Genomic DNA, 13,479 nt, shown 5'->3' with positions numbered 1-13,479 from the left:
TTATGATCGGTAGCTGATCGATCGGCACACCTCTACTATTTACTTTATTAGTGCCCTCAGTATCTTCTTTGGAGGCTTTCATGTTGTTTCCTCCAGTGGTTCGTGGTGCAACAGCACCACAGGCGAGGAGGGGAACATGTTTTTGAAAGAGTTTGGTTTGTTTGACAGTGCAGTGCGAAAGTGAACCACACCAGCTAAAACTCAATCTAAACCCAATCGAACTGAGTCTACCAGACTATCAGGTGTGAAAACTTCCTTAGAAATGTTGTGTATGGAAAACTCTTCGGCCTAAATATGTTTGGTTGCTGTAGATCAGGGGTGTCCAAAGTCGGTCCTGGAGGCCCGGTGTCCTGCATGTTTTAGTTCTCTCCCTGGTTTAACACACCTGCATCAAATGATGGATCGTTAGAAGGCCTAAGAGGAACATTGACTTGCTGAGGTGGTTGTTTCTACCACCAGGGAGAGAACTGAAACATGCAGGATGCCGGGCCTCCAGGACCGACTTTGGGCACCACTGCTGTAGATGAACCATGTATCCCTCTCAGCTTATCACTAATCTGTTCACTCAGTGTTACCAGAATAAGAACTTAACTTAAGGCAGTCCGCATTAATGTCTACACTCCTCAGCTCTGGAACAAATTCCCTGAAAACCTAAGATGTGCAAAACCTATTGGCTCCTTCAAACTGCATCACATCTCCATGTGGTGCTCAGAAGGACTTCTTGTTTTAATGTAATGCTGTGAACTTTCCAGTAAACTCTGTGTATAAATAGCCTTAATAAAACATACCAGCCTTGTCTTACTCTGGTTTCTGTTTGTTGACTGGAGGCTTTCAGGTGGGTGCCACTTGCTCCAACATTTCTGGAACCTTCTCTCACACTGCAGTGGTACATTACTAAATAATGATCCATGTATTAAAAAAATACATTTCAGGCACTGTGCGCCCCAGCCACACCAATTCCTGCTATTATTGAGTGAGCAGAATTACTCCTCCATTTCACTGATACCGTCTAACATTTGGGTACAAGTGCAACTCAGTGTTTATGAATACCACCGTTACAAATAGCCTGCAGACAAACAGTTTTGTGTTGCGACGGCTCTCTTCAGGAAAGAATATTCTTCCTCATTCATTAATAAATAACGAGGTGGCAGGATGAAACTTTACAGAAAATGCCAACTCTGTCACACAAACCCCCCACACCTTGCTTTGACCATTCAGACAATCAGTTTAAGGGTGTTGAAAAGGTGTGTTTGGGTTTGCAGCAGGGGGTGTAGAATTTTGTTTATGTTCAGATTATAGATTCTTTCTATACACACAGCAAAACTAATGAAGATGTAATCAATGTTCCTCTGGCTTATACACTAATATGCACCAGTGCAATGATTTTGGGGCTTAACTATAATTACTTAAGGCAAATTAAAGCTCTCTTTATCTGTAGAGAGACGTTCCAGTAATATGTTACCTTTTTGATCATTCCTAGACGTTCTTTTAAATGATAAATGTTCCTGTATTTTTTAAGCTTAAACTTGAAGCTGTGTTTTGTTCTGGCTCTCTTTTTTTTAAAGCTTGAGTTAACATGTGAAAGGCTCCACATTTTTCCTCAGTGGGTTTCATGTTACTTGGTAATGTGTGAAAACCACTTCTGTTTTCTTTAGGCATAACCCCCTGCTGAGCTCAGGCCAAACAAGACACACACACACACACGCACCCACACGCACGCGCGCACACACACACACACACACGCACGCATTTGCGCGCGCACACACACACACACACACTATCAGATACTGATGTTATTCCTGAATCTCCTCTCAACAGCATCCCCCTCTTCCTCAATCTCCTGTGATTAGCTTATCCCTCATTGATGACAGGAAAGAGCACGGCTGCACGCGGGAGACTGATAAAGACAAATAATGAGTAAACACAAACCAGAGTCACTTTACCTTTCAACCTCCATCGGAGCGCAAACCTTTCTGCAGCCTTCTTTTGAAGACCTTGGAAAATTTGTTCAAGTTCCTGGATGTTTTTGTAACATTACAATCACATATGGTGGGATTTTACTAGATAGTTCAGCCAATAGTTGAGGAGAGAAAGGGTTAGACACTGAAAGACAGGGCCATGTGTATCTTGTACTGAAGTAGAACGTTAAGTTACTGCCAGCAGTATGCTAGCCAATAACTCAGGAAGGTGCGTAGCTAAACGGAATGCTAACCCAGATTAGCTTCGATGAAGAGAAAGGGTAAAGGAAACATAAAGCTAAAAGCAGAAATAACAGTAAACACTGTAAAATTGGAGAGTAGTAGGAGAATATAGCAGAATGAGTGAAGGTGATCAATATGATCTCCAGCAGCCATAGAAACATGACAACAGCGATAGCTCAAGGTAACCGAAGCCACTTAAACTATACGCTTATCTAAAAGTAGACAAGAAAAAAGATCTGCCTCATGTTCTACTTCTAGGATGTTTTCATACCAGATAGTCCGGTAGATTTGGTTTGGTCTCGCAAACACCCAAGTGAGTCTAGCACTAGTGGAAGAAATGGCTTATGGTCTTTTGCCAAAGACAAAAGAGAAATCCCAAAACCAGAAAAGTCTCATTCCACTCCACCTTGTGTTACATTCAGTGTCTTCTTCAGAGGCTTTTGTGTCAGTTCCTTCTGTTGTTCTTGGTGCAGCATCACCACAAGCGAGGGGGGTAACAAATTTTTCAGAAGTTGCAAATCATTGTTTGACACAGGACAGTGTGAAAGCGAACTGCATCTGCTGAAAATGTTAACAAGTGTTTCACTTTTGGTCCCCAATTGAACAAAGTCTGTCAGGTGTGAAAACAGCCTCAGACGAAGCCATGTAGCTCATACTAGCTTTATCTCTGGTAGCATGAAATGATTAGTCAGTCATGATATTCTTGCAATCATTAACACTTGCAGAAAGCTCTGAAGCAGATGCTAATGTTAGCATTTGTAGTTGCAATGGTTAATCAGAATATTACATTCCTGCAGTCATTTATATCTTGTCTGCCTCTTTGTTAGCAATTATTTGTTTTAAAATTATACAAACCATTTACATAACAGGGTTCAGTCAACTAGCATGAGCAACATGCTAGTTGACTGAACTGGCATAGCAGGATTTATTTGTCAACTCTGTCAACACAAGATGGCTTAAAGCCCTCATCATATCTGGTGTTCATATTAATAGCTTACACTTCACAGACAAACGACACAAACTGACTTCATTTTGATGGAGAAATATCAAGGCGTCCTCTCATCTCTTCGTCAGCTTGTGGCAAACTCGACATAAACACTGAAGTATCTCTGGACTCGATCTTGTGTGGTTTGTTTGTTCTCTGAGAAGGGAATTACTGTCCTACCAAGAGGGGATTCTGGATGGGATGCCAAAGAATTTTAATGAAGTGAAAACTCAAATGGACGCTGTGAGGTTCACATGTACAACAAACACCAGCGACAGTTTACACGGAGCACACGCATTTAAAAAAAGATACAAAACACAGGAAATCATTTGGGATAAAAAAGACTAGAAATTAAGGTTTGTTCTTTCTTTGCTGAAAGAACAAAAAAGTCATGAAATTAAGAATGCAGAATATATAAGGGGATGTTTCATAAATATACAAAAAATATATATTTTTATGTGTTATTAGTACGTCCCGCCTATTTTACATCAACATTCACCTAATGCCTGCTTTGGCCGTTTTTCAGCAGTTCTAGCCAGTGTCATTTCCTGTTTTAAAAGTAGCAGTCTATCACTTAAGACCTTCAAATTTCCCTCTAACTATCCTTCCCTCTCATCTCCTAGAGGAAATCCTCAACATGACTGGGCCTAGGATTAGAGTTAGGGTTAAATGCTTCCATTCTTTCAATGCTAAATGCATGCCACAGCTGCTTTCAACTAACTGTAGATCAACTTTTTCTCAAAAAGAGAAATCTTGATCAGAATATGGAACTATAGCTTCGTATATAGAATGTTAGCCTTGTAAGAACCAGTCCCTTGCTCTATGCTTCTCTTTGTCCACAGCGTTTTTGCTCTCGGCTATTGACAAACGGTTGCTTCCTGGAGGTTTGGACTCTGTTGAGGTTTTAATTTTTACCCAGTTGCTAACATTTGCCTGTGACATATGTAATGTGCCAGATCAATGCTTTGAAAGTTACCGGAAACGATCTGCGTTGTAGACAACCATCCTTCACCGGAGATTCCTGGTCATGTTGCGGTGCTGAACGGACGTGCCCTCTCCAAATTGGAGCTCTCTCCAATTTCCTTCTAAAAAAACAAAATTAACAACCTGTACTAACTTGCTTCGCGTTTCTTCAGTCAACTGTACTAGTTATCACAGACCAGATGGCACCAAAGAACGCAAAACCAACCTCCAAAAAGGCTTTAATAACGTCTATGTTGAACCCAGCGCAACAGTCTGGGAGTAGCAGGCTAGCTAGCGCTAGCATTGCCTACAGCGACAGGGCAGCTTCTCCTCCAGTTGGCGGTGGCACTTCGGATATGCCTCCCGTTAACAACGAATCCACAGACAGAGATGGTGATGGTCTGGCAGCCATGGAAGCAGGAAGCACTAACGTCGTGGTGGCTATTAACTTGATGAAAGATGACTTTGTGAAGAGATTGAATAGCCTGCTAACTGCCATCCAACGGGTGCAATAGGATATAAGCATTGTTACCGCGCGTTACACAAGCTGAGGATAGAATTAGTGCTTACGAGGATTCTGTTGTTTCCTTGCAAACCGTGAACGCTGCTTTGAAAACTGCTATTGAGGCTCTGCAACTAAAGATAGACGACCTGGGAAATCGTAGTCGCCATTCCAACCTCCGTCTTATCGGTCTCCCTTAGAGGACTGAAGGTTCTGACGTGTGCATTTCTGGAGAAATGGCTGCCTGAAGTGCTTGGTGCAGAAACGTTCCCGGTCCCGCTGAGAGAGCACACAGAGTCGGGCGGGTTGACGCTGCAGGGACACGGTCCAGAGCGGTGGTCATGAAGCTGCTGAACTACGCTGATCATGAAGGCTGGGTTAGGTGGGCGTACTTCGTTTGGGAATTTATACTCTATTGTTCAATTGTTGTTTGTTGTGTTTATACTTTCTTGTCTTTATTTGTCGCGTTTTCCCCGTTTTCACCTGTTACCCCCTTACAGAATCAGTTATGCAGTTAATAGAAAGATGGTCCAAACTACCCATTTCCTTAATGGGTTGTGTCAATATTATAAAAATGACAATATTGCCAAAATTTTTATACGTTTTCCAATCAGTTCCACTTTCCCCACTTCCCTCCTTCTTTAAGGAGATAAATAAAACTTTTTCCAACTTCATTTGGAACGGTAAGTGTCCTAGACTGAGTCTGACTCTCTTATATCTGCCTTATGACAAAAGAGGTTTACAATTGCCAAATCTATTGTGGTATTTCTGGGCAGCCCAGATCAGGGCAGCTATGTTTTATTTCCCCCAGCGTGGGTTACAATGGAGTCCCATCTGATCTCTATTCCTATAAACCAGAGGTGTCCAGAGTCGGTCCTGGAGGGCCGGCATCCTGCATGTTTTAGTTCTCTCCCTGGTTTAATGCACCTGGATCAAATGATGGATCGTTAGAGGCCTAAGCAGAACACTGACTTGATGAGGAGGTTGTTGCTACCACTAGGGACAAAAAAACCCTTTCCTGAAAAACACAATGCTTATTTGGCAAAAAGCACTTGATTATTTGGGAGAAAAGCAACAACTATCCCAGTTCTCACCCATTTTTGGAAACAGGGATTTTGGTCCAGGTACAGCAGACCCAGGATTTAAACTGGTCTGCTAAGGGGTTAGCTAAGATGCCTGGTCTTTTTACAGGGAGGGTATTTATGCCATTTGAAGAACTTAAAACAAACATGACATTCCTACTAAACATTTCTATAAATATCTTCAAGTTTGGAGTTTTATTTTATCCAAGCAACAAAATAATCTTGATCTGCCCTCTTTGTCTTCACTAGAAGACATTACTGTAAGCCACCTTTGTGACAGAGAACAGGCGTCTCTTCTTTATTCCCTGTTTGTTGACAAATGGAAAGAATCTTCAGCCAACATTTTAAAAACATGGGGAACGGATTTGGGAGAAAACGTGTCGAGTGAGGAGTGGTCAGAAGCCTGCACTTCGACTCATACACAATCTGCCAACACAAAATCCAAATTACTACAATATAAATGGCTGACTAGGCAATACATCACTCCAGTTAAATTGCATCACTTTAACCCTAATATTCCTGACACTTGCATTAAATTTACTTCCCAAAAAGGTTCTTTATTTCATTGTATGTGGGCGTGTCCTCGAGTATTAGTGTTTTGAAAGGATGTATTGATTGTGATTAGTCAGATGATTGGTAAAAATTTTCCTTTAAATCCTAAAATGTGCATCTTGAATATTTATCCGAAGACTTTGCTATCCCAAACAACTTGAGATCCTTCCTTAATGTCTCCTTTGTGGAAGCTAAACGCTGCATTGCATCCTCATGGAAGAAGGAGACATTATGTGGAATCTCACAATGGACCACACAAATGACGTTTTACTTTGCACTTGAGAAAATCAGCTATTTTACTAAGAACAAACATGATCAATTTTGGGAAATCTGGTCTGTCTTTTACACTTGGCTGTGTCAAAATGATATCCAACTCAATGGGTGGAAAAAAGATTTATTATAAGGTCATAAGGTGAGTCAAACTAATGTTTATGCTGGTTGGTCTGTTGAGGGTCTGCTGCAAACTTATTTTATTTATTTTTTATTTATTCCCCTCCCGTGTGTGTGTGTCCTTTTGGTTTTTGTCTTGTCTGGGTCTACATTTTAAGTATTTGTAAGCAAATATATGTATGTTTCTTGTTCTCTTGTTAAAATCAATAAATATATGTTTAAATAAAAACGTCTTTCACTGCGAAGAGAGAAGTGCCGAGTCGAATGAGGAAAACAATGTATTTGCACATTTAAGCTATGGTCCTTAACCCCATGATCACCAGGGTTCACTGAGCATTGGTTGTATTGGTTGTATAAAAGACATCATGTTGTCCCACTCTCCATAAATCTGACTGAACTCATGCTTTTAGCTATTTTAGGATGAACAAGAGTATTTGTTAAATCCAAGAACAATGAAAGAGTTTTTCTAATACTTTCTTCAAATAAGGAAGCATGGTGCACCTGTGCATGTATTCTAAGGCAACACTGCTGTACCCAGTCAATTGCTAAATAGTTGCATTTCTACTGGCCATCTAAGTGTGCAGTTTACATTTGGAGAGGAAATTTACTTAATGGAAACTCCAATTTCAAAGTTTCTGATAAAAAGTTTTTTGTGCTGGGATGAGGTGTTTTTTTATTGTATCAAAATTGGTTTATTTTGCAAAACACTGTTTTTGCATCACACAAGTCACATGATCAACAGCCAGACGTTACTACAGGCAGAAACCATGAAGGACAAAAATGTTTTTTTAATGCATCATTGCATGTACTAACTTATTTATGTGTTATTTGAATTGTGTTTGTTATTTAATGGAAACACTGCAATTGCCTTTTTTTGTTTGCTTGTTTGTTTTTGACATTAACGGGATATTGACAAAGTTTTGCACACATTTGTAACGGAAATGAAGTTAGTGTCGGAGCAGTTCCTGGAATTTCAAGAACAATGGGCAAAAAATCCTGGAGGGATTTTGTGTTAGAAATTAGACAGTTGATAGAAACTTTCTATCAACTATCTACTAAAAACACTTGTTTACCAGATCCAAAAATACTGGTAGTATAACTAAAGTTGGTGTGAATTTATCAACTTAGACTTTGAGGGCAGATTCGCTCATATTCTCAGTTTTAAAGACAAAAGCCTCCTGCTCTGTCTTCTCATAAGGCACCTCTCGATGGGCGCCACCTAATTGCCACTTCAGATGACTAGAGTGAGTGCAAATTAGATGAAAGGGTTTGTTGACTTCAGCCTCAATTAATTTCTGAGGGTGAGTAATTCCAACTCTAGCACATTTTATCAAGAGTTCTGGAAAGTCAATGAGATCTCTCATGGATTAACATTTATTTTCAGGTGATCAGTAATTTATGATGAATTAGCTTTTAATGACGGGGTTCTGAGCACGTGCATAATGTTTCAGCCCACCTCAGCAGAGCTGCGCTTTTTCCTGTGGGTGACAATTAGCTTACAACAAGCACTTGTACTGGTTGCTCGAGGGACAATTAGCGTACAGCAAGTTGGCGATTTGTCATGTTTGTCACACAATAGCATAAAACAACCACCCACTGTGGAAATTACTGAGTTATGAAGCTGCCATGTAGATTCTCTTAAGGACTCACACTTTTTCTGTCCTTTGACACCAACAGTGGCACAAATGAGCACATAAATAAAGACGGCAACGGTTGGACGGGCCTGTCACCGGCCACTGGTCAGATGACAGGCCGATGTAAAACCATTAGAGTTTTCCTCTGAGTGTAGGGCCGGAACCTCGAGACGGAAAACACAGACTGTGGGAGAAAATCTGGCATTTTCAGACATTTAAAGAAATCTTTTTCATGTCAGTATTCTCTGTAGATTGCTTTAACACAAAGTGGAATAGCATTTATCTGCTTTCATTGATAGATGTTAGGCCAACTACAGAATGCTTATTGATGTAAAAAAATTTTTTAAATGTTTTATTTATTTATTCCAAATTATGAAGTCTTTTGCAGGGTTTCATACCTGCTTTAACAACTGATTAACATCATTTTCTAATATCTTCTCATAGTCTTACAAAAGGAGTTGATGTTTTATGATGTAATATCTGCCTCTTTTAAATCTCTGAGATTTAAAATGTAAAAAGAATGTAAAGGAGAGGGATTTCATAGTTGTTTTAGTAAATATTGGGCATTTCAATTAAAGTGGGATTTGACCATTTTATGACTATTTACCAGCATATTTCATGTGTTAAAAAATGGAGATATGAACTGGCATTGAGGTGAATTGAGGTTTAAAATGTTATTTATATTTCTTATCTATTTGAAAATGAATTCTTCACCTATCCAACATCTGAAGATATTAGGTGGATTTCCAATAACCATAAAATTGTGCAAACTGAAATTTCAAAGATAAATTTGTTTAATGGAAACATGCCAATCTGGGGAAAAAAACAAACAAGATGCATTTAGCAACACTACAATGGAAACGTGTTTTTCACATCACGAATCACCTGATCAACACCCGAATGTTACAAGTGGAGAAAACGACGCAGACGCCTCGTCTGATCCCTGATAGACGATGAGCTCCAGTGGCTGAATTATGAGCATATATAATGTAACTGTTTACATCTGTCACTGCCAATCACTTTTAATGACTTATCAAGTGACCAGTCATTTCTTATTTAGTGGAAATGTCATCAATTCTAAATTGTATTTATTCAACATGAGTAGAATAACGACAAAACATTTGCACACATTTTTAATGGAAACACAGGTAGAAGCAGTCTCTTTCTGGGTTAATGTTACATTTTTATTCATGAAAATATTTTTTATTCTTTGACCCACAAACTGGCTTTTAGAAATGTAAATGTTTTCCTACTGACCAGCTATAATATCTCACACACAGTTAGCTAAATCTTAATCTAACAAAGGAAACTTTTAGCCTGTACTCATTGTCGTGTCTCTCTGCAAAATGACGACCAACTGAGAATTTATTCACTGCTTGGCCTCAATGAGAATCTTAGCATTTGACTTCCTTATAGTGAAAAAGTTGTTTGTGGGAAGAAATGACTAAATTCAAGGAGGACAGTATAAACAGTTTAGCTTCACTCAGTCGCCTCTTTCATTGTTTTCATCCGGTGAGGAACTTTAGCCAGTGTTTGGCTTTGTGCCTTTTCCCCAATCTCTGCCTCTCTTTCTCAGCCTCTCTCTATCCAAGCAGTTAGTAGCCCTTGACTCTGACTGTCTCTTTATATGTTTGGCCAGATCACTATCTTTATCTGTCAAGTGATGGATGGCTGGGGGTGAGGGCCACTGACTTGTGCTGGATGGAAAACAACTGGCTTTTCTCCATCTCTCTCTCTCTCTCTCTCTCTCTCAAACACACACACCCCCTTGCACACACTGGGAGATTGGCCCTGGGAGGTAGTGTGAGTGTTTGTAGACAGGCTGGTTATCTGAATGACTGGCAGCTGGCATCCAGCTGCTGGAGATAAAAACCAGGCGTGGAGTGAGACAGGCGGACGCATGCAGACTCTCAATCGGAATAACCAGTGTGACATCCTTGTATGCAAATTCTTCTTTAAAATGTTCTGCTTTTGCACCAGATTTTTAGAATCGTTTTTTCTGTCAACCAACTGGGTTTGCTTCTGATTATAGAGTAGAAATTTGTGTTTCCCTTCATTTTTGATAGGAGATTGCGTTGGAGCTAAAACCTCACACACGTTTCGTTTACTTTCCAATCAGCCATTTTTAGGTTCATGTAATTAATTTAAATGTTGACCGTCTCAGGGGGATAATGCATAACAGGGTGTTTTCACAGCTGGTAGTCCGGCAGCATTGGTTCCACTTTAGCGGTTTGTGGTTCTCTTTCTGCTCTGTCAAACCAAACAAACTCTTTATAACAACCAAAGGTGACATTTATTTGATCGTGCTATAAATGGCTCTGTGTGTTTGGAATGTACATAATACTGCCCCTTTCATTAGGCCCATATTTTGTTTTTTTAAACATCAGATGTAACAATGTAATTTTATCATTTCATTTTCATTTGCTGGGAGTGGAAAAGGCATCGTATCACTAACAGAAAGGCTTCCAGACGTCCGTCTGTGTGGAATTGGTTTATAAAATGTGTTTCACTTGGGGATAATGTTCCTAAAATAAACAGAATTTTCAATGCTGTTCCAATTTATTGAATGGATCTGTAACCATTAAGATACTTCTTTTGTAAAAGGTTTTTAGAAGGAGAGACATATTGAACTAGTTCCATAAGTATTTCTGCTGTATTTGTCATGATGGGCTTTACTGATTTTTGCCCACATGCAAGAACAACACCAGAGATAAATGAACAATAATATGAAGTTTATTTTCAAAGAATAAATAATCAGATGTGGATCGGGTCCAGGGACAGAATGGCTGCACACGGCACACTGAGGAGACAATGGAGAAGATGGTGAGTTCAAGGTTGTCGGAATTTAGATGAGTTGTTGGTGGTAAGTTCACTAACTTACTTGAGCTGTGTGCATCAATGGCGTGGGAGAAGCAATGTTGGTCCTGGGGTTCTTTAAACCCTCTGGGATTCTTTCTCCATCGGGCTTGGTGATTTGACCAGCGAGTTCTGAGCGGCTGGCAGAGGAGAGGGGAGCGACGTTTGGAGGACGGACAGGTAGGCCCAATAAACCTGGGAGAAAGCTTTTTGGACATTGACTTCAAGGGAATATTCTGTGTGGATAACCAAACCTTCTGTCCAGGAGTGTAGGTGGGGCAGGGGTCCGTCTGCGGTCGGCAAACCTCTAATTGTGGAGGGTGGTGTTGTCGAGGGCTTCTGAGGTGAGTCTCCAAACGTTCTTACAGCGGCAGATGTGATGTTGAACTGAAGTGACCGAGATGAGAGATTCATCAGGAGAGTTATGGTGGTTGATAGCCAATGGAGATCTCGAATGGGAACAAACTGGTAGCTGCAGAGATGTGACAGTTATGAGCATATTCCACCCACGGCAAAAATTGAGCCCAATCAGAGGGATTGGAGGACATGAAACAGAGGGTAGACTCCAATTCCTAATCGAGTCTTTCTACCTGACCGTTGGATTGGGGATGATACCCGGACGTCAACGAAACCTTGGCACCAAGAGCTGAGCAGAATTGTTTCCAGACTTGGGAAATAACTGAGGACCTCTGTCAGATAGAATTTCTACTGGAGCACCGTGTAAACGAAAAAACATGTTTCACCAGGAGCTGGGCAGTCTGGAAAGCCGTAGGCAGTTTTCGAAGAGCAATCAAATGACAAGACTTGGAGAACCGGTCAATAACAGTGAGTATGGTTGTCATACCTCTGGACGGTGGTAGACCAGTGATAAAGTCCATGGGCGCCTGGGAGTAGGGAGTGGTTGGAGGAGACCTAATGGTGCTTGATGAGTGGGTTTATTGCGGGAACAGACGGTGCAGGCCAGAATGAACTCCTTGACATCCTTATGGTTGGACGGCCACCAGAATCTGCGGTTTATCAGGGCGACAGTTCGACTCGTACCTGGGTGTGCAGAGAACTTTGAGGCATGGATCCAGTGAAGGAAACGGGCTCGAACAGAAGAGGGTACGGGCAATGGTCTGGAGCAGGTTTAGATTGCTGGGCCTGTTTAATAATGTCCTCCATCTCCCAGGTGACAGCTGCCACAGTGCAGCTGGAAGGAAGAATACAGGCAGGGACCTTGTCTGCATTGTCAGAACCATACAGACAGGACAGGGTGATGGGCTTGGTATTGCAAGAACCTGGACGATAGGAAATGGAGAGATTGAACCGGGAGAAAAATGGGGACCAACGGGACCAGCGTGGATTAAGTTGTCTGGCTGAGCGAAGGTAAGAGAGATTCTTGTGATCTGTCCAAACCAAAACAGGATGAGTAGCCCCCTCCAGCCAGTGCCTCCATTCCTCCAGCGCCAAATTAATGGCCAGCAACTCTCGGTCTCCAACATCGTAGTTGCGTTCAGATATTGATAATCTGCGAGAAAAGAAGGCACATGGGTGAGTTTTATGGTCAGTGCTGGAAACCTGGGACAGCACTGCGCCAACCCCAGAGTCGGAGGCATCAATCTCCACAATAAACTGGCGACTGGGGTCAGGTTGGATGAGGACTGGAGCTTGAGAAAACAATGACTTAAGTTTCTTGAATGCTACATCAGCAGTGGGTGTCCAGTGGAAGGTGGTCTTGGTGGATGTAAGAGCTGTTAGCGATAAGGCTTTAAAGCCTCTGGGATTCTTTCTCCGTCGGGCTTGGTGATTTGACCAGCGAGGCTGAGCGGCTGGCAGAGGAGAGGGGAGCGGCGTTTGGAGGACGGACAGGTAGGCTTACACCTGAAAGCAGTGAGTCGGTGGAATGACCGGTCGGAACTCCAGAATGGCAGGCAGAAACAATGGATACAGGTGAGTCTTGGAGCTCGGGTATTGATGGGGTCATTTCCTGTGATGTCGCGAGGAGTGAGCAGAAAACTTGGAACCAGATCCAGATTCAGAGGAACTCTGAGAAGAGCAAAAATCACAATGAGGTAACTTTCTAACAGCAGGGGGAAAAGACAGATCACAAGGAGATAACTCGGAGCAAACTCTGAGGGGCTTAGAGGTAGAGGTACCATCAAAGGTTGACACTCTGGCGTCGAAGTACCGGCGTTCCACCTCTCTTAAGCTGCCGATAACGAGATGATTGACCCCTGGTGTGAGGATGACGTCATAGAAGGAGCCCACCGCTCAGCCGCCTCTCGGACTCCATCTAGCGGGGAATAAAATAAGAAAATGAACAGCTGCCCTA

At 41.6% G+C, this 13,479-nt stretch overlaps 1 protein-coding gene across 1 annotated transcript in view; it reads right to left on the bottom strand.

Annotated features, from left to right (window-relative positions):
• LOC103154286 (uncharacterized) overlaps window positions 1–5,019 on the bottom strand; it is a 43,882-nt gene extending 38,863 nt beyond the window's left edge. Inside the window, exon 1 of the mRNA XM_016662573.1 lies at window positions 4,828–5,019. Within this exon, the coding sequence (XP_016518059.1) occupies window positions 4,828–5,019 (192 nt within the window). The remainder of the gene's footprint in view (window positions 1–4,827) is intronic.
• Window positions 5,020–13,479: the final 8,460 nt, after the last annotated feature.

This window comes from Poecilia formosa, unplaced genomic scaffold, assembly GCF_000485575.1.
Source record: "Poecilia formosa unplaced genomic scaffold, Poecilia_formosa-5.1.2 Scaffold379, whole genome shotgun sequence".
Lineage (NCBI taxonomy): Eukaryota > Metazoa > Chordata > Actinopteri > Cyprinodontiformes > Poeciliidae > Poecilia > Poecilia formosa.
Note: the sequence above shows the minus strand (reverse complement) of the source record. Positions and strands in the feature narration are given on the sequence as shown.